At 35.7% G+C, this 24,678-nt stretch overlaps 2 protein-coding genes across 3 annotated transcripts; both read right to left on the reverse strand.

The window, feature by feature from the left end:
- Positions 1-358: 358 nt before the first annotated feature.
- LOC131795977 (L-fucono-1,5-lactonase-like) lies at positions 359-10,064 on the reverse strand. Its single transcript, XM_059113617.2, has 9 exons — positions 9,914-10,064; positions 6,630-6,788; positions 5,469-5,545; positions 5,083-5,197; positions 4,503-4,545; positions 3,850-3,897; positions 3,154-3,267; positions 2,297-2,363; positions 359-2,023 (listed from the first exon to the last, which is right to left on the reverse strand). Exons 1-9 carry the CDS (start codon positions 9,954-9,956, stop codon positions 1,817-1,819), a joined length of 873 nt encoding a protein of 290 aa, XP_058969600.1. The 5' UTR covers positions 9,957-10,064; the 3' UTR covers positions 359-1,816.
- Positions 10,065-12,671: 2,607 nt separating this feature from the next.
- Positions 12,672-23,691, reverse strand: LOC131796011 (early estrogen-induced gene 1 protein-like). 2 transcript variants are annotated; one of them, XM_059113657.2, is made up of 12 exons: positions 23,460-23,691; positions 23,245-23,365; positions 19,490-19,519; positions 19,061-19,180; positions 18,900-18,946; positions 17,990-18,268; positions 17,378-17,418; positions 17,002-17,081; positions 16,269-16,339; positions 15,960-15,991; positions 15,703-15,781; positions 12,672-15,247 (listed from the first exon to the last, which is right to left on the reverse strand). In XM_059113657.2, the coding sequence occupies exons 1-12, from the start codon at positions 23,591-23,593 to the stop codon at positions 15,214-15,216; spliced, it is 1,068 nt and encodes a 355-aa protein (XP_058969640.1). In that variant the 5' UTR covers positions 23,594-23,691; the 3' UTR covers positions 12,672-15,213. The 2 variants fall into 2 exon arrangements, with proteins under 2 accessions (XP_058969640.1, XP_058969639.1); XM_059113656.2 differs by having other exon boundaries at positions 17,936-18,268; positions 23,460-23,690.
- Positions 23,692-24,678: the final 987 nt, after the last annotated feature.

Raw genomic sequence — 24,678 nt, forward strand, 5'->3', positions numbered from 1 at the left:
GAGGACGACACAACAACGACCTTCAGGTATGGAAAATTTTGGTTTGACAGCGACTTCTTAGCTCAAAATCTGGACGCCAGCGTGGAGCTCCGCCAGTACCAGTTACTTTCACAAAGGAATTTATTTCTTTTCTTGACGGACTGGTACCCTGTCTTTCTTCCTATAGCCTGTTTTCTTTTTCTTCCGGTTTTGATTTTTCTACGAGCAAAGATTTTTCCATAAACAAAGAACATCCACGGGGTAATTTTGTAAAGTGCGCGATGTAAACAAAATATGGAAATAGGATGAAAATCGAGCCCCAACAGGAGCGGTTGACGCGAAAATTCCCCAGGGGATTCACCCTGGTCTGACACCTTCCTCATTTATTAACTTTTATTTGAAAATACGTTTTTCTAAATAACTCGGGTGCTTTTAAAGATTTCAGATACTTTATTATGGAAATGTTTGGTTGAATGTTTGAATTCAGTTTAGTCAAATAAAAGAAAAATCGATTTTTGCGGCCTCTGAAGGTGGGAAGTAACCTTAACTCCTTTACTCCCGAGATCTCATTAGTAATTCTTCCTACTGTCTGACAGACAGTTCTTATGATGTTAGTTTGGAGAATTTGGTATTGGATCCACTAATAATCCCCTGATGATATTGTAAGGAGAAATTCTATCTTGGTCAAGTGCTGATAAAGGTAACGAGTCTGGCGTGATGGCAAGCTATCATAGGTGAACCTAGACCCGGTTTTGTACAGCACCACCAAAAACCAAAAACCAAAATTGGTGAAAACTGAAATCCTCCCCAAAAATGGACCGTTTGAATTACGCACATGTGGGCCAGGCCTAACATGTCTTTTTTTCAAAGTTTACAGTTCTTTTCCACTGTCACTCATTTCGCAGCAACAATTTTATCTCTATTTCTATAATGATTCGGTACTTATCTGCTTTTTAATTCATTCATCTATCTGTTCATTTATCATTAATTTAAAGTTTATCCACGGTGGGTCACGTAAAAAGACGAAAGACCATGCGCATATAAAACCCCTAATTCTTTAATTCCTAAATACAATAAGTAGTAAAAAATAAGTCATCCTCAAAAAAGTTACACAACTAGAAATCTACTTAACATTTGCTTTGAGAAAATGCAATAAGAGTGGATGTGAAAAAATTTCATTTCGCTAAAATCTGACAAGCCACTAGGTCATGCGGAAAGCGTCTTCTTTCTTTCTCAACCTGTCTACTGAAAGTTTTGGTTCAGAAAAATCGTGTTCTGTCAGCAAAACACCTGTCATCATACAAATGTCTTCTAACCTATACATGTAAACAAAAAAAATAAAGTGGAGAAACAAAGAAAATGTAACAGAAATGCTGATCTTAATTAAAGCTGATCCTTTCTCTAAAGTATTTCACGTATTCTTTCTAACTATCACTAAAAGTGAATTTTATGATTAAAAAAGACTGAAAGATAAAGGCGAGTTAGGAAGAATAATGACTTCACCATATGAATCTAATTGGAAATCTCCGTTGTTCTGAAACTACAATCCACATGGAGTTGATTTCTCTTTGGTAACTATCAAAGATGGCATTCTAGCTTTAAATAGACGTCTCAGATCGTAATAGTTCGTAAGCAGCTTTCTACATTTGATCAAGCAGTTTTGAAGGCACACTGTAGAAATATCACGTTAAGAATAATTCTTATAATTCTAGATTCCATATTCATATTATACAGATTGGTGTAAATGTTGGCTTAAATCTCTTGATCAGGGGTGCCGTGATGATATGACCACATTATCGTCGCACGTTACGTACAAAAATTAAATTAGTAAATCTGCTCATTTTCCATAACCACTAGCTCTAATTCCATAAAATTTCACTACGTTGTCACAAAAAATCGCCTGCTTCTCTTCTTCCGTTAGATTTGAAATACTCTGCAGGTAGGCTTGAAAGGTTTGATGATAAGATGCATCTCTCGCCATCGTGCAAACTGGCCAATCAGAGCCAAACATACATCGGTTCGCTCCAAATACAGAAGTCACGTGCTAAAAAAAAAAACGGAAAGACGAAACAAGCACAAATCGAAGCAAGAAATTCAAGCTGCACTGTGCAATGAATTATGTGATCAAGTATCAACCATAAATAGATAATGGTAATTAAAGCGTCGTAGCGAAATTTGAGAAGTCCAGTCCCTGGCCTTGCTAAGGCGCGGTATCCGTCTTATTCAACTCCTAGAAGCCTGGCAATTAACCGAAGTGTTGATCGTGCCCTCCAAGGAATGAATGAGATGTTTCTACATGTAAGAATTAACTACTGACCTGTGCGTAAGGAATTAAGTCTTCAATTTTCCATTTTTCATGAGAAGCTTCTGTCACTAGCCCCGATCTGCAAGCGTAAGATAAAGACCTCAGTGTTCAAGTATCTCCACACTTTTCAGTTGCATTTACCGAGCAAGTAATTGTGCGTTGCCTTGTTATGATGATCTAATGTATGAGTGTTGATTGTGTTTTGAACAACTTGGTCCTGCAGATTGATAGGGTTGCAGTAGGGCCATTACTTAGTTGAGGCTGAATCTTTTGACTCAAGACTTTAAACACCCTTGAACCCTAATCAAGAACCTTTCAAGGACAACTGGAGAGGAACAGTCAATGACGAGGCTAGCATGGGCAGGTATGGTAATTCAGTATTATCAACTGAGTTGATAAAATAAATTGGCCACTGTAAAGAGTGTTAAAGTTGACTCGCTCTAACGAAGGGCAAACGCTCAAACGTCAGCTTTTATATTATTTACGGTGGCCAATCTACGTTATTAACACAGTTGATAAGACTAAATTACCCTGTTATACCCTCCTACCGACGCAGCGACACAGTTTCTTTCGAAACTTACCCCCTCTGGCAAGGTAGGTAGGCTACACCCGGAGGGAGATAGAGAAGCCAACCCAGTTTCCATGGACCTGGGTCCGTGAGGAGTAGCACAGTCATGTTAAACTTGACCTGGTTCGACTGCAAAGTTGTTTATTAGTTTTCAACGTAACTTCAAGCACCACCCAACAACACGAATAATGGTCAGACATTGGGATATCGCAGTAAGGTAAATGAAATTGAGAAGACAGCTCTCTTGATTAAATATACTTGGTAGGAGCGCAACCTATAACCACTTACAAGCTTTACTTACATTTTGCAAAAAACGTTCGGATTTTGAGACAAAATTTGCATTCCCTTTTTCCAGGCATCTATCTTGCCTTCTTTAATTTCTGGTTTTGCAGCGTGGTCAACAACAAACTTCAGGCTAAAATTAGAAAAAAAGAAAAGAAAACTTAAAAGTGAATGCTGTTCCACAAAATCTGTTAGTAAACCCTCCTGTGTGTACTTCCTCTCACTAAAAGGTCAATCTACCGATAAAAAAGACTTTTAGAAGAAGGTTTTCATTGGCAGTATTAACCATGAAGTTGAACTGACATTTTAGTTTAATCATATTCAGTTATTTTCTGTTACAATTAAAGTTTTCAAGTTTGACTTTTTTGTATTAATAAAACTGAGCAGGATTGAGATGAGCTTCCGTTGAACATTTTAGTCCAATCCTCTCATGGGTACTCCTGAATACAGCTTCCCTCCTTTCCTTGCCAGACTAACAGCCTCACCCAAATCATTAACAAAGACATTTGAGTGTAAAGTAACATAAAATTGACCCTCTTATCAAAAGATTATGTACAGGCAAAGAAAAGTGTGACAAATTATTGAATGCTTCTACATTTATTGGTCTACATAAAAAAAAAATGAAAACAGTGAATAGTACAGAATGAGGAAAACACCAACAACAACAACAACAACAACCATTAAAAAAACAAAATAAATTTATGACAAAACTTACTTTGGAAACTTTTGAACAACATCATTAGCCAAATTCAAGTGCCTTGTCCTTTGAGAAGAGAAATAAACAAATTAATAAATTTCTGTGATTTCTTAGGTAATTACAGTTCCCATCAGTTGATAGTAAGCAGGATCACAGTCATGAGTACAAACTTATGCAAATCAGTGTGTCATGTGGCATGCCAGGTGGAACTATTACCCAGGGTCTTACCTGGGGGCTATTTACCAGATATGACATGTACCAAAATTGTTAGCTCATCACCACCATTACTTCATTAACATTAATAATATTCATTGCTATCACTGTCATAACATTCCAAGGTGTAACCTTGGAATGCCTTAACCCTTTAACTCCCATGAATGACCAAGACAGAATTTCTCCTTACAATATTGATACAATATCAAGCAAACAAGTGATAAGAATAAAGAAAAAAAACAGTTAGGGGATTAAAAGTTGATCCAATACCAAATTCTCCAAACTAACATAAAATATCCTTGTTTGTATTTTTTTCTTTCTTTATATTATATTTCCTCTGAAAAATGTATCAATATTGTGGGGGAAATTTCCTTTTAGTCAGTCATGAGAGCAAAAAGTGCTAAGAGGACTCAGGGGATACTACAGTGAAAAATAAATTATTACTAATGCCTACTGACCTTACAAGTAAATCATATGTCAGTCCCCTTTCCTCTAAAAATCCTGAGAGGATAGAATCAAAGTCAGTACAAGTAGAAGTCAAGCATGATAAATCATTCCTCTTCAACTTTAAAAGTTAATATTAGCAGATTACAGCATGGAAGTTTAAAATTATCTTTCAGTGCCTAAAACCCAAATGGCACACTACACATAACTTTTTTTTGGTTTGAGATGACTTTGATTTTTGACATTTTCTTATTAAGCAGCATAGCATTGACAAGGAAGGAAACAAGATATTTTAAACTTTGATCATTTATGGAGCAACAACTCACTTTATTCACTGAGAAACATCACTGAATTCTGTTGCCTTGGAACGTTTGTGCCTACCAAATTAATTAAATAATCAAATAGACCTCTTGGTATTTTTTTAAAAGTTGGAAATTTTGCAGAATCATTCTTTTGGGGGGCTGATTTTTCCAGTCTGCTGTGACACATGTTTGCATATTAATAACAACCCACAAACTTGGCAAATATTAAAACTAAAAAAAAAATCCATGTAACATGGCTTTACTTAAGGGTATTGAATGACCATTGACATACCTAAACCTCTCTGAACAGATTCTCTGCCCAACCAATCATCTGGTTCTCCTTCTAAGATATTCCTTATCCCCCTGAACTTTGGATGCTTCATATAATTGTCTAGAATAGCATCAACCTTTAAAAATTGAAAATCAACTGTTTCCAATTTTTTCTCATTTGATCATGTTAAATGAAATTAATAATCTTCTATAAAATCAAATTGATCAACACTGAAGTGTTGAAGGAAAATCAAGTAAGATTATTGTTCAGTATTAACAAGTTTCTATTTTTTAAAAACCTTGGTCAGAAGTTAAGATCAAAACCATGTCTGCAGTGGGTAATATTACAACATTTTATAGTTTGCCAAATCAAGTACTGGTAAATCAATATTTTCGAGAGAGATTTACCTTTGGGTCAGTAAGGTCAACCCAACCAACAATTCCAACAATTGTTGAACTTTCTTTGGCCACTTCTAGTATCCAGTCTGTTTAAAAAAAGTCATAAATAAACTTTAACCTCGACATTACATGTAAAATGTCCTGAAGCTACATGACTTTATGAGATATTGAAGTTACCTTGAATTTGTGGGTCTTAAATCATTATTGAGTCAGACATAATTAAATTGAAGGATTATTTCATCAGAAAAAAAGATGCTCTAACAATAGTTATCAAATGTACATCATACCAAACATTAGAGTCTTTGAAAAAAGTCCATGTTTACCCTGTATTTAACATGACTGGCTTTAGCTAATTGCTTAAATCGCAAGCATTGCATGTAAATACAAAAAGCATAATGAGGGGGAAGGGAAAAGAAAATTGCAATTCAAAGTGCATTCAAATAAACTTAAGAAAATTTCATTCACAAGCAATGATTGATGCACTCTGAGGTGTATAGTAGAAAAAACTACACCAGCTAGAGCCATGTCAAGTTGAAATTAAACACAAACATCAAATATTCAAGAATTTTCAAAACAGCTACATTCACTGCAAATCTAATAGCACATCCTATGTCAACAGAATTAAGCAAAAATAAAACAAAATTCTCAAACATGATTGGTTATCAACAGCCAGATTTGAGCACCAACAGGACACTGTGTATGCACCATGCTTGTCATTGGACAGTGTCATAGGACAGTTGACGTGTCATGCCTGTATACATGGACAGTAAGCATCATGTGTGCATGCTGCTGTCATGCATTTCACCAAGTTAACAATTGTTTTCTTATGAAACCTATAACTGATGTCTACTTTCTTTGTCAAATTGTTCCATAGTTTCAATTAATTGGTATCAGGACTTTGTGTTGTCCAATTCTGTCTGTAATCAAACTCCTGACTAACAAATCAGATTCCCCTTTCACAATAGTCCGATTTTGTTAATCACTTTAATGATTATAGACAAAATTGGACTCCACTCATTCCTATTATCATTATAAATCAAGACTCAGATGAATCATGAACATTTGAAAGGAATGAAATTATTAAAACTGAAAATGTATTAAAAGAATCAGTATGAAAAACTCATCGACTAAAATGAAGGTAGCATCATTTTTAAAAGCTCTCCAATATACCTGTTTCTTCGTAGGTTTCGTTGACTTGGACAAAGACCACTTTTCTCACAGGAGATGGAATGAGTGCATCTTCAAGGTCACTCAAATAGAATGGTCTATAAATAGCAGTCAGCTCAGCAGGAGGCCATGGATAGTAATACCTATCTGATGGCAATAAATCTGGTAGAAAAATAATTATTTATTTAACTATACTGTGATCCAAACTGCAACCATTTTGATTGCCATGGAGACTAGGAAAAATTAAAGCAAATAAAGAAATACATTTGTAGCATAGGTTGCCAATTTGATGACTTGCATCTAGAAGTCATACAGCAGGTTGTAACATTTTAAGACTTGCATGGTTTTATCAGTTGGAAGTTAAAGAAAAACCAGTCATCATAAATCATTACTCAGTTGTCCACTTGTTTTGTACTGTGAAAAATTGCTTCTTTCTCCTTCATTGCCGTGTTTTAAGGCTTGAAGTGTTGCATAAAGCTCCCAGTTTTGGGAAAGCAAATTTCAGTCAGATCACTTACTTAAAATACAACCTGGGTGGTCATTAGTTTAGAACCTAATTTTGTGAATCCCTTGCCTGATTATAAACAATTATTGGAAGAGGCTTTTGTGATATCCAAAATAACCAAGGTCAAGGTAGGCTGATAACCCTTACCAAGACCTTGACTATTCTGGATATCACAAAAACCAAATCTAATAATTTTTTTAGGACAAATTGAATGAAAAAAAATTGTCATGACAATATGTAGAACTAAACGTGTTTAGTTTACTTGAACTGTTTAGCCAGACTTTGAACTTTTTTGCACCTTGTATATTATTGTTTTAATTGTATGCAGTTGTTTTGACCAAACACACAATGTCACTTGCAGGGTTTGAATAAATTATTTTTCCCTTTGATGTGTGCACTTCGCTTCTGCATAATTATAATAAGCTCATTATAATCTCATGTTTTTTCATGTCTATTATTAATACATAATCACATGATTTTTCTTGTGCAATTTGGAATAAATAAGCAATTGTAATTATTTTCAAAGATCACAAATTGCACTCGCCCCATGGGCTCATGCAATTTTGTTAGTCTATGAAAAAATTTACTCTTGCTTATTTATTCCAAATTGCACTCGAAATCATGTGATTACCGATACACTGAAACTGGAACTCCACTCAGTCTTCCCGCTATTTTCTGACATTGTGTTTTGTGCTGCCTTTTTACAATTTTGAATTTTACAACTGTAACCTTAATTAAAGAAATTTCGACAATCAGACAACTGTAGCATGATGAGCTTTGTGTTGGAAAAAATTTTTTATGCAAATTAGTTGGCTGCACATTCAATGTGCAGCCAGCTAATATGCATATTAAGTAATTCAAGCCAAGGTTTGATGCCTCTTGGTGGCATGAGGTGTTTGCTGAACATTCCAGGACATCCAATAATCCCTACAAAAAAAGTTAATAAAGCTCCCCTCAAATGAAATGGAAAAAAACCCCAACATCCGATAATTACATTTCCAATCGTTTTCCAGATACAACTCTACTTTGTTTGCTCATTTTCCAAAAACAAGAGTCCAGAGAAAAGCCTCATACAAAATTAACAGGTCTAATTTGAAAAAACCTAAGGGGCAGTATGCTAAGCTCATTTTCTTTGTTGAAACAATACATGTCTTAAAGAAGACAACAGTAAATCGTTAACACAAGGTCCACAAATAGTCCTGACCAAATATTACAGAAACAAACAGGAACAATTTAAAACACATAAGAAGAAGAAACTCAAAGATGGCCTAAAAAGTGGCATCAGTTAAGCTGATTTCGCCTCCATGATCGAAGCCAAGGCCTGAATAAGGCTAACTCCAACAAACCCTTCTCTATACAGGTCATGGTTTGTACTTTTAAAGTCCAGAAACTGTGTTGATTAGATAATCCAGAGAATACAGACTGATGGTCTCCCTGTTCAGTCTACAAGCTTTGGCGCAATGCAACTATCCTTATAATGACCTTTTATGTGCAAAGATTTTGGAATGGCATTTTTAGCTTTTACAAAGACATCACTTTTGCCAAAATCAACTACAAAAGGGTATACAAGAGATTAAAAATAACTCTCAAGTATATACTACCCAAGAGGGTATAGAAGAGATTAAAATTACCCTCAGGTATACACTACCCAAGAGCGCGTAGAAGAGGTTAAAAACAACCGTCAGGTATATGCTACCCAAGAAGGTATGCAAGAGATTAAAAATACCTCTAAGGTCTATACTACCCAGGAGGGAATGCAAGAGATTAAAAATAACCCTCAGGTATAAACTACCCAAGAGGGTAAAGAAGAGATTAAAAGAGAGTAGAGCCCAAGAGAGTATAAAGGAAATTAAAAACAACTCTCAGGTATACACTACCCAAGAGGGTATAAAGGAAATTAAAAATAACCATCAGGTAAACACTACCCAAGATGGTATAGAAAAGATTAAAAATAACCCTCAGGTATACACTACCCAAGAGGGTAAAGAAGAGATTCAAAGTAACCCTCAGGTATACACTATACAAGTGGATATGGAGATTAAAAACAACCTTCTGGTGTACACTACCCAAGAGGGTATGGAAGAGATTAAAAATAACCCTCAGGTATACACTACCCAAGAGAGTGTAGAAGAGATTAAAAATAATCCTTAGGTATACACTATCCAGGAGGGTATGCAAGAGATTAAAAATAACCCTGGGGTATTCACTTCCCAAGAGGGTATAAGAGAGATCAAAAGTAACCCTCAGGACATTGGAAACATATTCCCTCTCCTCAGCCTTTGAATCGAGTGAAGATGGTAGACAGTCAGCCCTCTTAAGTAAAGTTTTGGCTACAGACTTTTTATGGAAAATAGGGTGGTGAGAATCGAAAGCGAGGTATTTGTCGGTGTGGGTGGGTTTACGGTAGACACTTGTCTCTTAATTACCGTGAACCCCTCTGGACACATTTAAATCAAGAAAGTGAAAATGTCGATCCTTTCACGCTCTACTAAATTCAAATGCGACAAGAGGCGCTCTGCTTCATTTCCGGATACCGCAGAAATAACATCATATAACATGAAGGCGCTAGACAGGAGTGTCGAAACGTTGGGTCTATGAATTGTAACTTCTTCAGTTACATTCATTAAATCTGCAAACCAGTGTAGCATCAAACTATGTCAAATTCTTATAATTTTGCCATGGCTGTTATTTCGTTAGATGACCATCTCACAGTTAAAGCTTCGGCCGCCAGTGGTTTGTTATATGTACGCAATGTTTTTGCAATCTGTGTATGTGTACTCACGTATGTGCGCGTCCACGATTTCTTTTCCATGGAAAAGGTTCATTTCTGGACGAAATCAGTAGGCTAAGTACGGCGTATCCGGCCGAGGATTCGATACTTGTCATACAGGCGATGACATCACAAGCTTCTCGTCACACTATATGAAAGCGCCACATTGAATCATTTGGCGAGAGAAATCTGGGGAGAGATCAAGACGGACTGTTTCCATGGGACTTGCCGGATGTAAGGAAATGTTGAAAACTCTAGCAAATTCTTATAAGACCCCATCTGATACCGAAAACAAAACAAAGCAAAACATCACTCAGACCTTGCAGACCCTTTGTATTTTTCTACAAAATTTCGCATTCAAAACACAGGGGAATAGTTGCTGATTTGTTTTAAGCCTGGTTACCACATCCCATAGGAACTCCAAATGGTCGGGAACCTTAATTTCCCACGCAAAATAAATTTCAATCTTTAAAATATCCATTTCGTGATAAGAACCCCTAGCCAAGTTAACATGCAAAATTTGAGCCAAATCAGTGAACCTACCTGTTCGACGTGGTCCGACATTTACGGACTATCACGTCTAAAAATGACAAAGAAACGCGCACACAGAAATAACATCTAAACAAAACAAGTCAAGCGATAAATTGGGGGCATCGTGGTTCCAAAAAATCACAGAACCACCTAGATAAGAGGGTCTCAGTGGGGTGATGGCTTTAACGGCTTTTACGTTGTGATTAAAAGAAAAGTTTTTACGGTTAACTTTATCTACGATTAACGGTTAAAATTTGTCAATTTTCGCGCTTATCGGCTTTTTTTCGCCTTTTTTTACGTATGGTTAGCCTTATTGTTTTTATTACAACGAAAGGCTGGAAAATAAATTAACAAGAACTCCGCTTTTAGACTTGGCTAAATCTATATGTTATTGGTCACAACTGCCAAAAATTGATGAAACGGCAAACCTGCACGAAGCTCATCGACGTCGTGACCCTGAACCAAATTTCACTCAGTATAATGTACATAGATCGATTGCTCGCGAGTAGAGACGTTACTGTAGAAAAAAAAGACACTTAGTTCGTCGACACTAACATTGTCGTAAGCTAGGGATGCTTAAGTAAATCTTAAAATGAAAACAAAAATAGTTGTGGATTGCTGAATCTCACTCCTATTCGAAAACAGAAATTTTCTCCCAAGACTGATCGATTTTTAGAATGAGTAACCGCCAGAGATCTCAAGTCTTTCAAGATGCTTTGTCGCGATAGAAGGAGTTTTGAAACGCCTGGTATTATCTTGCCATTATAGGCACCCCCCCCCCCTCCCACTCTCCCGAAAGTGTGTAAGCGTTGTTTTTTTTGTCTACACTGTAATGTAGCCCCTTAAGGGTGTTTATCAAGATCCAGGATTTTCCTTCCATCCTCCATATTTTCAGACCTCTCCTCGGAACTGTCTGAGCTATCCAGAAATGTTCATGCCTCTGGGACGGCAACGTTGCAAAACAACAGTCTTTCTTCCACCGAAGTGCTGTTATTAATAAATTTATCAGTTCTTATCTCACTACTATCCTCACATGATGGAAGAGTCATCACGACCCCGCCCTCCCCCCCTTTCAGCCATTGACATCTTCAGATGAGTCAAACACTTCCTTGTTTTCTTTCAACTGCGATATATTTCTCAGCTCTTCCTTGGAAAATTCCTCGCTTCCCCTTACATCCTTCCTAAAATTAATACCCCTGTGGTTCTTACTAGTTTGCTTCGTCTCTTCAGGCATTTTAGTCACCTGGGCCTTGGTTATTTAAAGCAACGTTACGACAGTTTTGATGTAATCAGTTTTCATTTGGTTTTCAGGCTAAATCTATATTTGTTTATCATTGTGCTTCCTTAAGTTTCATCTAGCAGAACGTTAGCCCTATGAAGCGTCCAAATCAAGAGAAATAAAAACTGGATAAGCATCAGCGACCCTTTTGAACACCAGGAGTCCGACCTGGTCTGCGAGACTACAGCCCACTCGGTCACTGCAACACTCTTTACTTCCTCTAAGTACACGAGGTAACAAGTGACTATCACAAGTAAAGTCGTTCAAATGAATAAAGGGGTACGTTTCTAAAGAAATCGTGGTGCTGCGTTCACGAGAGGTAAAACAAGATTTTTTGTTTTATCAACTGAGTTGACTGATGTAAATTAGCTACCGTAAAGAATTTCTAAAATTGACGTTTGAAGCGTTGGCCCTTCGTCAAAAAGACGAGGTCTTAAACTAAACAACACCAACACCAACAACAACAACAATAATAATAATAATAATAATTATTATTATTATTATAATAACAATAATAATAATAATAATTATAATAACAATAATAATAATAATAATAATAATAATAATAATAACGAATATTTAAACAGGATGGCCCCCTGCAGGTGTAATTCCTATTTCTTCAGTATTTTTAATGAACTTAGTTTTGTCGTATCTTCATTCGTATTAACAATAAATACATACTCTCAAGAGGGAATGTACCACAGTCTCTCTCCAAGGATGCTGGCAACATTTCTAATGAATTGGATAAGCGCAACAAACAGCTTCACAACACTGACGAGCGAACGCAGCGTATTTATGTATTAGGTCAAATCCAGGCCACTTGAAGAATTATTGCGAAACATTGATCTCTCATCAATATTAAATAGGGAAAATGGTCGCTACCCAGTTCTTGCTTCTCTTATCTTCCCGCCCATTTCGACTGGCTATGTGTAAGTACAGTACCAGAATGACAAAACTCACTTCAAGCACACCTTTTTTTAACTTTAATTGCGTAAAATCCTGTCATTATCAATGCATTATTTACATTTCAAACTACAGATAAGCTCTAAATACTTGAACACTCTTATGACCGAAAAAAGAAAAAAAATTATAACCCAAGACGGCCCTTCAGCTCTCCAAAATGTGACACACAACCCAAAAGAAAGTTCTCAGCGCAGCCTTTAGAACCCGCTAAAAACTTCACCATAAAGAATTTCTTTTTATATTCAAACAAGTTACCAACTCACATCCGAAGCAAGCATAATTAATCACGATGTCAAAGTGTCTTAAGAATTTTAAGCGCGATACTCACACACTCCCGACGACCAGTTAATCCTCTCACACTCGCATTATTATCACACGATATGTATCATTACATAAAGCTAAATATTAATTTCCATCAGAAGTGAAACAATTTAAACTAATTCTTAGACGGTCCAAGGTCTTACGAACACGACCCCCCCTTCTCCCTTCGAAAAACAAAATAAAGCAGCCTGGCCTGTCCCCAAGTAATCAAAGGCACTTAAGTTGGACACCCTGACAGAGAGTTCTGTCAACGGCCTTGTCTAACTCCCTCTCTGGACCGCTGGAGAATCAAGTTAGTAACAATAATGATATGCTCCATACGAAACTTAACAAAAGAAACAAATGGCTAATATGATCTACATTCAACCAACCTACGAGACCAATAACCATCGAGAGACATATTTCCATATTCAGCTCTCCTTCCCAACGCAGAAACAAAAAGCAACCTCTAAATGGAACATAATTATAATAAAAAAAATTGCAGCTACATCATGTGTCATACTTCAGTTGAAATTACAATTTCAAACCACTCATGATGGACAAGATCAATTCTTTGACAGGACATACGGCCAATACCGATATATTCTCACGAATAGGAAATCTAATTATAAATAAATTATAACTCATCCCACAATCAGCTACTCTATTGAACACTGCCTTAATTTCCTCATATTTTCTTACGTTAAAATTGCTGTTTTATCTCCATAGGTGTTTGGTGCTCCCTCTTTGAGCTTATGGCTGTCATATCAAATTATTTGAATGTGTTAACTTGCAAGAAGCATTCACCCCCATAACTAAGAAATAAATTTCACATGAAATTGGAACAATTCAAATAGTCAAATAAACATCTGAAAAAAATCTACCTAATATTAGTATCAAAAGATTTCACTAAAAAAAAATTCCAAACTAAAACCACCCCCTTTAAAATATAGTGGATCATGGGTAGAATTTTGTGTGATGGAAGTTAACATTAATTAATCACCTAAGTCACTGTTTGTCATGGACAAAATAGACTTAAGTAGAACTTCAACTATTGGAAAACTCCCATGGTATGACAATTTTGTAAGGAGAGATTTCCTTAAATCTAAACCAAGGGGACTTACAATTATGCTGACCTTCGTGTGTACTACATTTCACTCTACTTTTCAAAATATTTCCCTCCAACCCTTGCTTAAATTTAAAACTAAGGTAACATGAAAAACAAGACCAGCTACCAAGTGCCTCCAGGGCACTGTAGCAAACTGTTATCAAGGAACCTGCTTGAAAATTCACTGTTCTTCATGTTTTTGTCTGAGTCAATCTTCCTTAGTGAGTACTTTTGTCAGCCACTGTTTTAGACAAAAGCTACAAATTAAAACCATGGCATCATGATTGAATCACTAAGGGATTATTCATAGCATATCAACAGAACACACCTCACTCATTCAATGCACATTGTGTGTACTTCATTTGAGAAATAAAAAATTTGAAAGTTCCAACAAACTATTGAAGGCATCAACTTTGCACTGTGATTACACAGAAGAGAATGTCAAAAGCCCCTCAAACAAGACCAGCAAAAAACTGCTGTAAAAACAAAATAAATATAAGAAAAAGCTGACGACCCACTCTGTAAGACATGTAAATGATATAATGAGACCTTCTGCAGATGTTTTGCTATGTGTAACTATCTTTGCAGTAAGGAACACACAACACACACATCCACTGCACGGAAGGTCACTGAAGACTTACTATACCATGCCATAGGGGCAGTGCAAAAAATCATTAACCCTTGAAGTCCCACTAGTGACAGAATTTCTCCTTAAATTATCAGTACAATATCAAGCAGACAAGTAATGAGAATAAAGAAAAATATCAATTGGGGGACTACTGGTTGATCCAATTCTAAATTCTCCAAACTAGCATCATATAAATTGTGTGGCAGACAGTAAGGAGAATTAGTCATGAAATCTTGGGAGTTAAAGGGTTAAAATGCAATTAATGAGTGTGGTTTATCTTACACATTACGCTATGAAGTATGTAGCACACACAGATTTGTATAAAATTCCTTTACAGAGTTCTCTGTTATGTACATGAATAAAGTACCAGTACTTCTATGAATATGTTCTAAAGAAAGCTCTCTACAAATGGAGTAACATGTACAGTAACTTATACACATAGTAGTAATAATAGCAGATTGGGCTGCCTGAGTTGTGGAATATTCTTGTGGAGTTGTAATATTTCACAATGTCCGGTACTTGTCTTCTGGAATAGGTCTGTACGATCAATAAAGAATATCACAAAATTAAATTGATAGAATGAACACATACCTATTTAATAAAGTTTACACAGCATTTAAGTGCAGATTTTTTATGTACCGAAAACCATGCCAAATTAAGAAAGTTTGTACGAAATTTAATTATATATTTGTTATTTCAGTAGGTTATTTCTGTGTTTCATGTACATGTACATGTAATCAAGAAAATTGCAAACAACAGTTGGGAAACTATAAACAATAAACCTAAGTCATGACTATATACATCTGTACATGGTGACATTCAAATAAACAGCAGTGTAGCTTCTGAGAGCCTATTTGGTTAAATGGCAAACAAAGTCCTCTGTCCAGCAATTCTAATATTATTTTTTTTTAATGAATTGCCTATACTAGAAAAGACATGTCCCCATAAGTACAAAGAAATAACAGTTAGTAGAGTTAAAAGCAGTCACTTGCCTACTGTATCCTCCAGGAATACTCAATGTGCCATCTTTTGTGAGAAGCACTGACAACTGGTTACCTTGAAGTTCATCACCTGGTTTGTAAGCAGAGAACATTACATCAACAACATGAAACTCTCTCAAAGGAATTGATAGGAATGAGGAATGAACAGAATACTGGGAAAAAAAGAGAGCATAAATTCAACAAGTGATGCCTTAAACTAAAGAATAATTTAAATATTTCAACAATTATAGTAACTGACAGTGAGTTACCTGATGGATTTTCATCACCTGAAAAATTGTGCCTGGAACAAGATGAAAGAATCGCGCAAAAAGTTATGTAACACAACTGAAGCTGTAAAAATAAAATGCTTCAAAGCACTGAACATAGTAATAGCAATCCATCTAAAAATTTCACATACTAAAAAGCAACAAAAGTATTCAGAGACTGTACCCTGTTTTTGATCTTGAATAACTCTAGATCAGACACTGAATACACAGTTTGCTTAAAGCTGCATTGTACCAATCCAGTGTTTTAAAGTGCATGTACAACATGCATTCTTAATAATGTGTGCAGCTTACCCACTAAAAATTTGTTCGATGACATCATCTGCATTAACTCTGCTGTGGCTTGATCTTTGGTCATCAGGTTTCTGTTTATCACAAAAATTTGTACAAATTATTTTGGAATCCTTGTTTTTGAGGACTATTGTAAATGTAAATGGAAGAGTCCTTAAACCCTTAACTCCTGTGAGTGACCAAGACAGAATTTCTCCTTACTATATCTGTACAATATCATACAGAAAAGAGATGAGAATAAAGAAAAATATCCATTTTGTGATTACTAATTGATCTGATACCAAATTCTCCCAACAAACATGATAAGAATCATTTAGCAGACAGCAAAGAGAATTAAAAATGAGATCTTAGGATTCAAAGAGTTAAGAAATATGCAGGTACATGCACATATACATGTATAGCAAATTATAACAAAATTCATGACTTTAAAATAAGCTAAAAGGGAGGGCAAACTGCATCTACTTTTCATACCAGTTGTCCATTAACTTGCAAAATATAAACAGCTGACCAGCAACCTGTAAATTTTCTGTAGCTTTCGATTTAATTGTTTCTTGAGTATGAAGATCATCTGAACAAATACTTGTTCATGGTTTAAGGTGTGTGTGTATTTTGTCTAAAAGAAAGTTTGAAGTCTGTTTTTAATGTAAATGTTTTGTGGTTTGTTGGACATTTCCATGTAATTCTACAACAAAAAATATATGCTCCATGACCATTTGACGCAGAAATATAACTATACCTTCCAGCTTATTCTCTTGCCTTGCCTCTCAGGAGCTGGTGACAATGTTTGCTCAGAACCACAAAATGCTGTGTCATCAGCTTTTAAGATGTTAAGGTTGATAAGCAACATAATAAGTAAACAACATGGTAAAGCTTACAAGTATGATCTGAATTAGTGGGCAATTAATTTTACAGCACGTTAAAGACCTTTGTTCCTACACCTATAAAATAGGTTCTTTTTCACTACTTCACATTTGCTTCTCCGCATCCACCTCTGGAAATTTGAACCACTATAGACTGAATTTATTTGTCTGTACTAACAAAAAACCTCATGCCCAACAACACTGTTACAAGTTTCAATTATCTGATATTTCATAACAGTTGATGAAGGATACACCCTGAGTGCCCACCTTTCCCAGACCCTGAACTTTGTTTCCTGTTCATGGGAAAAAAATTGCATGACAATAATTACAAATAGGAGGAAGGTAATATGGCAATAAAATTAGTTTGACATCACCACGGCTCCCTGCCATTAAGCAAGCTACATGTATACATGTCTGGGCAGTCATTTACATCTGACACTAGTACTTGCAAACAATAGGATGCTTATAAATTTGAGGATCCGATAAAAAAGATTGCTTTCCTCTCCAAATTAAGTAATAGTAACCCATTGTATGAAAATTATGGCCGGTTATTAAGGAAACTTTTGAAGCCTGAATGGTGCAGCATACACAAGAAGAACCAATAAAATCAAGCAAAACAAAAGGGTGGCAAAAAGAAGAAAATAAAATGTTACACCTTTTTCTCAAATAAACATGTCAAACAAGTAGCACATACAGTTGTATGCAGTAGAAAAAAAAATTGCTTCACATGAAATCAAAATCATAAAAATGAGAAAAGAAAAATGGTGAGTGCATGGCTGAGTATGCTAACACCATTCCATGGTTGAATACCTCCTACTAGATCTGCCCTCCAAGCTGGATGAAAAAGAATGACCAGTTGAATACCCGGATATTCGTGACAGCGTGCTGATGCTCCTGACATGGCTACTGCCGCCACAGGGTGGCTCACTGAAGCTCCGTGAATGCCCAGGAATGAAGTTCACTTTATCAGGATCACTGCCTGCAGTTTCCTGATTTTCTGATATACTTTCTTGGCTGCCACTCAAGACTGATTTTCTTGCCTCAGCTACTCCTGGTGCATCACTGACTGAGTCATGATCAGAAGGTGGTGCTCTGTTTTCTGCTGTTTCAGTTGTCGCTTGATTGTGTGATGGTGAATAAGGTCTGAGGGAGGAAAGGTTATGTATAACAATTGGCACATTGTACATTTACTTTCTCATTATATCAAGGAGATATTCTGTGAAGATTTTAGATGAAGAGCAACCTGCAGAATCAATAATTAGTTATTTAGTTACATACTTAACTCCTCCTGGAGCAATTAGGCCATCAATGTTTACCCGTTTCAGGACTTAAGGGATTTCTGAGCTTATCTCTTGTAAATTATGCTTAAATATGCACAGGAAATTTGAAAGAAATGGTTCTTTACAGTATTATCACAAGACCTGAGATGAGTAAACAAGACTTACAGGGGTCTTTTCATAACAGGATCAATAGCAAGGTAAAAATTGGCATGGCCAGCGAGCTTTGGGCACAATTTACCAAGTTTGATTTTCATAATCTTTGTCAATAGACACAACAGGTTTTAGTTCTGTTCTCTGATAACATACAACACTTCCACACTTCCTTCATTCTGTTATGTACAAGGTATTTTAATGAAGAATGTATGGTATGGTGTTAATGGTTACCTTTAAACCATCTCATTTTAAAAGCCCTTGAATAGCGTTATGTCACTGATTGAGATTGTAGAATGCATAATCAATATAGGAAAGTGTAACATGAATATTTCAGAACTTACACTTTAAAAATTGAATCTCCAGATGTGAGCTGCATACTGATTTCAACCTTTGAACAAAACCATGAGAGAGTGAAATTTTACAGAACAAATACAATTTTTTTGGCTAAGAATTCAATCCTTCAAAGCCTTTTGTAAATTTCAATTTGAATAGCCTGATATACCTCAAGAATTGAGTTGTCCTGGCGCAAATCAGTCTTGTTTTCATATCCTTCAAGAATATATCGCTTTACAGTTGAAGCTGATCCAGCAAACTCTGCTAAGTTCACATCCACAAAGCCAAGCTACAAGAAAACACAACAGAAATATGACATTACCGCTGTTCCAAATAAAATAGTAGATTACAATAAATGTGTTTAAGATCATAATGAGGTTGACAACTTGCAAGAAATTACAAGAAATACATGTAAATTGTCAGCTGTCATGTGACAGAAGACAATTGCTTCATCAAAGAGAATATGCCAATATCTACCCTTGAAAAGAGAAATTGCTATGAAAGCCACTAAAAATACAAAAGATAAGAAAAAAATCATAGACTATCTTAAAAGCAAAAGAGATTTTTTATTTGCTAGTAACTGTTAAATTGTACCAACCTTGATGTGACCTTTGCCTCCTTTGGTTTCCTTAGAAAAAAGGAGAAAAAAAAAGCAGTTAAAGGACTGCAAGTACCAATCAGAAAAATATTAAGAGATTAGATAAGCAAGGGTTGGGTAAATTGACTCATCTAATCCTAAGGGGGTGGGTCTATTCAATGGTTCTTGAGGAATCTTCAGGGACTTTCCTAAGCCCTTTTTTTTGTTGCAAGAATTGATTACAGTTAACATAAAAGGCTAAACTTCTCTGATACTTTCACTTTGTGATCACTTATGAAAAGGCAACCACAAGAAGTTTTAGTTTTAATTTTGCCATTAGTTTTAGAGTCTAGATTTATTCATTTGGACCATGCCAAAAAATGCTCTATTCAAAATGGAGTTTTGCACTGAGACATATTGTCAGTATTGTCTGGAGCCTCCTGGACAAATTCAGGTTGTTGAAATTTTTGCCAGTCAGTCCTTGACATATTCTTGAATCCAGTTAAGTCACTCCTTACAAACTCTCGACGGACAACATTAAATCATTCTGTGCTAAAGCCAAGCCTTGCTTTGACTCAAAGTATCTAGTGCCTGTTAAACTTAACCTTTCTATTTGCTAAAAAAATATTTAGCTGAATCTCAATTCCACTTATCCCCACAAATATCCAGGAAATGTGGGATATTCAATTTCTATCACTCAGAGAGATTATGTATTAAAATGTCCTCAGATTTGCATGTTATTCTGGATAAGTTTTCCTTCCTTACCAAGGGTATTTATCAAAATAAAGACAGCCAGCATGTTTGTATATCACAGTATCAGACTAATCCCCATAATCTCAATAGGAAAAATAAACCCAGCCGTGTTCTAGACAAAAAACTTCAGCCATGCTGCACATATTCACGAACATGCATTTGTTGGTGGAACATATCTTACCCTGTAATGAACGAAATACAAAGAGATATTCATGTATAGTTAATGTTCCTTAAATTTAGTTCAAATACTCTACATGTACCTTTGATAAATAACGCGTTCTTAATCTTGTTTTTTTTAAGACACCAAGAGACTTGATCCTATGTGAAGCCATGTCATTATTAATGACTCCTTACAAGAAATTTTCAAAACAAAAGGACAGTTGCCAGAACTTAAAAATAGAGTTTGTATGAGACTCAATATCTCAAGAACAAGTGGTTTCAAGGCACTGTTGTGATACTTATAAATATCATGAACAGCTACAGGGAGATGAGTTAATGCAGAAATCTGAAAAAATCTGTACTTTGACCAACCTGATTTCATAATACTATAAACAGGAAGTGAAGACATAAACGTAAGGAAGTCTAAAGTAGCAGTAATCCTTTTTTTATTTATTTAATATCTTCAAGACCTAAAGGAGCTTTAAATTCCCCAAATTAAGCTAATATCAGACTTAAATCTGTTTACCTGATATCACTTTTTGGACAATTATTTTAAAGCAGTCAACTGAATGTTAAATGAATGGTAAAGTGTAGGAATCTGGTCTGTTTAACCCCTAAATCCTACAGTATGAATTTTTACTCTCTTGTCTCACTATTTTATGTTTCCTTTCCAAAATTAATTGAATGGAAGCAAAGATGTATCTATATAATTATGTAAGTGGTGATATCTCCTGCCCTCTCATCCAAAGGCCTTGAGACTTGAACCTTCAAAAAGCTCTATTGTATTTTTTTCCCTTCTTAAGAAACTTTGGCAAATATAACAATTTACAATTTATCCTAATCTTGGATCAAACCTTTTCATTTATAACAATGGCTCATTTCCATGCTACTCAAATAAATTTTAATTTGAATTATTTTGCAAGCCACAAGATGAGAGAGAGATAGAAATTTTGACTGACTAATGTTATATGATTCCATGCCAACATAGGCCAAAACAAATTCTCAAAATTGTTTCACAAATGTCTTTCAACCTGCCCTTCAAATATTGGCAAGAAAAGAAATCAACATCAAATTTCTGTCTAAAAAAACAGGCAAAGCCTATGCTCTGATTACACTTACCACACCCAGAGACAAGCAAAGAAGCAAGTTTTCTACCATTCTAATATGCAAATTTGCCAGGTGACTTGGAAATTAGTCAAAACAAAATGATGATTATACAGATAATAAACACAAATGTTTCATTCACGTGCAAATCATGATTCATTTACATCTAAAACTAATGATAAAATATGTGATATGTTTATCTAAACTGATCTATTAGAATATTCCATAACTAGCTATTATCAACAAGATGGCAATCCTGGATACTAGCATTCTGTCATGAAATGTGTAGACTTGATGTCTGCAAATACTCAAATAATGCATAATGCAGTACACCATGATTGAACATTCTTGATCACATGCTCACTAGAAAAGGTGCTAGCAGAAGCAAGTGAATTAAGTTACAAAAATTACATCTTAAAATTTATGAAAAGAAGTAAACATGACATTGAGATGTAAATGGCTTGAGGTAACAAATGTTAGTGCTGAAGCTAACGAAATTATGTGATTTAAAATTGTTTTCAATCACAACATGTTGTCAAGCACACTGCTGACAATTCCTTAAGATATTACAATTCTCAGGAAAATTGATAAATACTGTCATACACAACAAATTAAATCGTTAAATTCATAATGAGAGAAAGATTCCAAAGGTTTGTTTGAGTTTCTGCTCGCTAAGATGAATATGTTGAGGCAAGAAAACAAGTGCAAGATAATTAAATAATGTGAACGGAAAAACTAATCTCAAGATCTTCAGGATGGTCAGTCAAATCTGTACGCAATCCTTTACCCCAATTTTTGTCCGCAGATTTGGATTGATCCCTTTTCATCCAAAAATTTATACGTTGATTATTGACTGAAAGTAGGAATTTCCATATTTTCTGCATAAGTCAAGCGGTAAGAGGTATAAACACACTATTGTGTGGTTAAATACGACCTGGAGTCTTGTCATTTTAGGAAACCACATGATTTCCCACTTGTGCAAAACACTAACTGACGATATAATGAAAAAATTATCGCACGCTCGGGGTAAAATGCTCCTCATAACTCCCTCCCTCTTTCAATCGATTTAATTTGTTCGTGAATGTGTTTATCAAGAAATAATTAAAACAACCGCGCTAAACTTACAAGAAATCGATCAGTCGATACCGACTGATTTACATGCAAGACTTTATAAGGATGAACTGGCTTGTTCCAGAACAACAAATCAGGCATGACAACTTAAACGAACCATGACATGAAGAAAAGGAAAGAGTCAGCAGATTACGAATTTTGCTTTTTAATCTTCAGAGGAAATGTAAGAATTAACCTACAAATGTTTGGAGTACAACAATGAGCTAAGGCTATAAGCAATCAAGACGTGATCGGATCGAAGTTTTTTCCAGATATTTTTCATGCCAGCACATACTTCTATAGTTGCCGTAAATTCTTGTTAACAAAGAGGTGATCAAAAGCTCAAGCAAGAGATCAGATGTACTATTTGAAACGTCCCTTGAAGGCCAAGGTATCAACTGTTTTCATCCCAAATGAATGTCAGAAATTGCAGGTGGCCCTTAAACATCGCAACTCTGCGAGCCCGGGGCGAACAAAATTGCACAACCACTCAATTAAAACTTCACCGACAAACACGAATATGTTTTACCACTAGCAACCAATAAAGAAAGTGAAACAGTTTATAAGTAAAATGGTAGAAGACTAAATATCTACGATTGATCTATAAGACCATTTCGACATTATGAAGTTATGTTGTTTTGAACTCATACCTTCCGAATGGACACTCGGTAGTTGCACGCATCTAAAACTCCCGTAGAGACATTCGCTGTCATTTTGCATGGAAAAGTAACGTTCTTTCCCCACTTTACGCAATGGTTCCCAACTTCCTCCCTTACAGAAGACAAAATCACGAAAACAAAGGAGAAATTAAAATAAAAGCCGCATAACAAATGCGTTCTTTCTCACAGAACTCAGCAGCTAATACCTGGTTGAAAAGCTCGTAAAATTTCCACCTTCTAATAATCTCATTTTAGCGAATAGAACTCCGCTAACGAAAGGTACACTCGTCAGCTGGTTCAACTTAAAGTTCACGTCAAACTTAAACTTTTTCTTCTTCATGTTTGTTTGTTATCCAGGGCTTCTAAGATTATATTTCCCTCTCCTACCTGCCGACGACATTTTCTCAATAACAAAACAGTAACATCTGCCAAGATGGTACCCACAGTTCTCTCTGCACCGCAGCGGAAGTCAACACGTATTTGACATATGACTTCCGGTGAAATGTTTCTCCTTCCTTCGCGCTGCTACGACTTGAGCATTTAAATGAAACTTATACAATTATTCTTTTGATAAAATGAATTGGGAGAAATGAAAACAACTTTTTTCTAGAAAAAATTTCTCGGAGGCTTGAAACTTTGGTGGGTAGTCGTGGAATTCTTAGAAATTCCCGATTGTTCGGAAGTTTGAATGTTTGACCCGAAGCAAGGAAATGATAGTAACACTTGACACACAAGGTCTCCAGGTTTGAATAATCTGGTGGTTTCATTACGTAAGAATGTTTTTTTGGGAATTCTGACACGTCTAAACTTAAAATAGATGTATCGAAAGTTTTCGTTTCTTCCATATCTTGTGACCATTAAACAGCATTTCACTCTCGAGATTGAAACCCAATATCGCGTTATTCTTCAACTGCCACGTTGACCGACTAAGAATAAAGCCAGGGAACAATCGAAAGGAAAATTTTAAAAGTAATTGTAACATCGTCACATTTCCTTTAAGTGAAAAGGGTCTTGAAACTTTATTTAAAAAGAAAAGTACGTCAGACCATGTTATATTGGTAGATAATTTGACTGTGACGGTTAGGGTAAAGTACTTCAGTGTAAGTGACTCGATGAAGTTGCAAAGATCTTTGCTACTCGCGTGTGTAATTAGGTATCGACGTAAGATAATGACACGTCATCCGACATGCATGTTGCCTTTCCGCTTAAAAATAAAGTATGATTCAAACTAGATAATCATTTCCGGATGTTGGTCTGTTTGTACAATATAGTCTTCTCAGAATTGTTACTTTGCCTTCTTGAAAGGGTTTTCAAATTCAAAGCGCTGGTAGAGAACTAAAAGGGTGATAGAGGGTACTTTTCTCCACTTAATTACTCCAAAAGAAATGACTATGTAGATACTCAGGAAAATGTAAGTTCAGAACA

The sequence above is a fragment of the Pocillopora verrucosa genome, chromosome 4, assembly GCF_036669915.1.
Source record: "Pocillopora verrucosa isolate sample1 chromosome 4, ASM3666991v2, whole genome shotgun sequence".
NCBI classification, from domain to species: Eukaryota; Metazoa; Cnidaria; class Anthozoa; order Scleractinia; family Pocilloporidae; genus Pocillopora; species Pocillopora verrucosa.

What these genes read in the sequence shown, in the direction of transcription:
- LOC131796011 (XM_059113656.2), bottom strand. Translation starts at nt 23,593, where the DNA reads ATGAAGAAGAAAAAGTTTAAGTTTGACGTGAACTTTAAGTTGAACCAG. An exon ending in AGGACAACTCAATTCTTGAG is followed by an intron (nt 18,947 to 19,060) that starts GTATATCAGGCT and finishes TTTTGTTCAAAG; the next exon opens with GTTGAAATCAGTATGCAGCT. An exon ending in ATTCCTGGAGGATACAGTAG is followed by an intron (nt 15,248 to 15,702) that starts GCAAGTGACTGC and finishes TTGATCGTACAG; the next exon opens with ACCTATTCCAGAAGACAAGT.
- LOC131795977 (XM_059113617.2), bottom strand. Translation starts at nt 9,956, where the DNA reads ATGAACCTTTTCCATGGAAAAGAAATCGTGGACGCGCACATAC. An exon ending in AATCGTGGACGCGCACATAC is followed by an intron (nt 6,789 to 9,913) that starts GTGAGTACACAT and finishes TTTTTCTACCAG; the next exon opens with ATTTATTGCCATCAGATAGG. An exon ending in TTGACCTTACTGACCCAAAG is followed by an intron (nt 5,198 to 5,468) that starts GTAAATCTCTCT and finishes CAATTTTTAAAG; the next exon opens with GTTGATGCTATTCTAGACAA.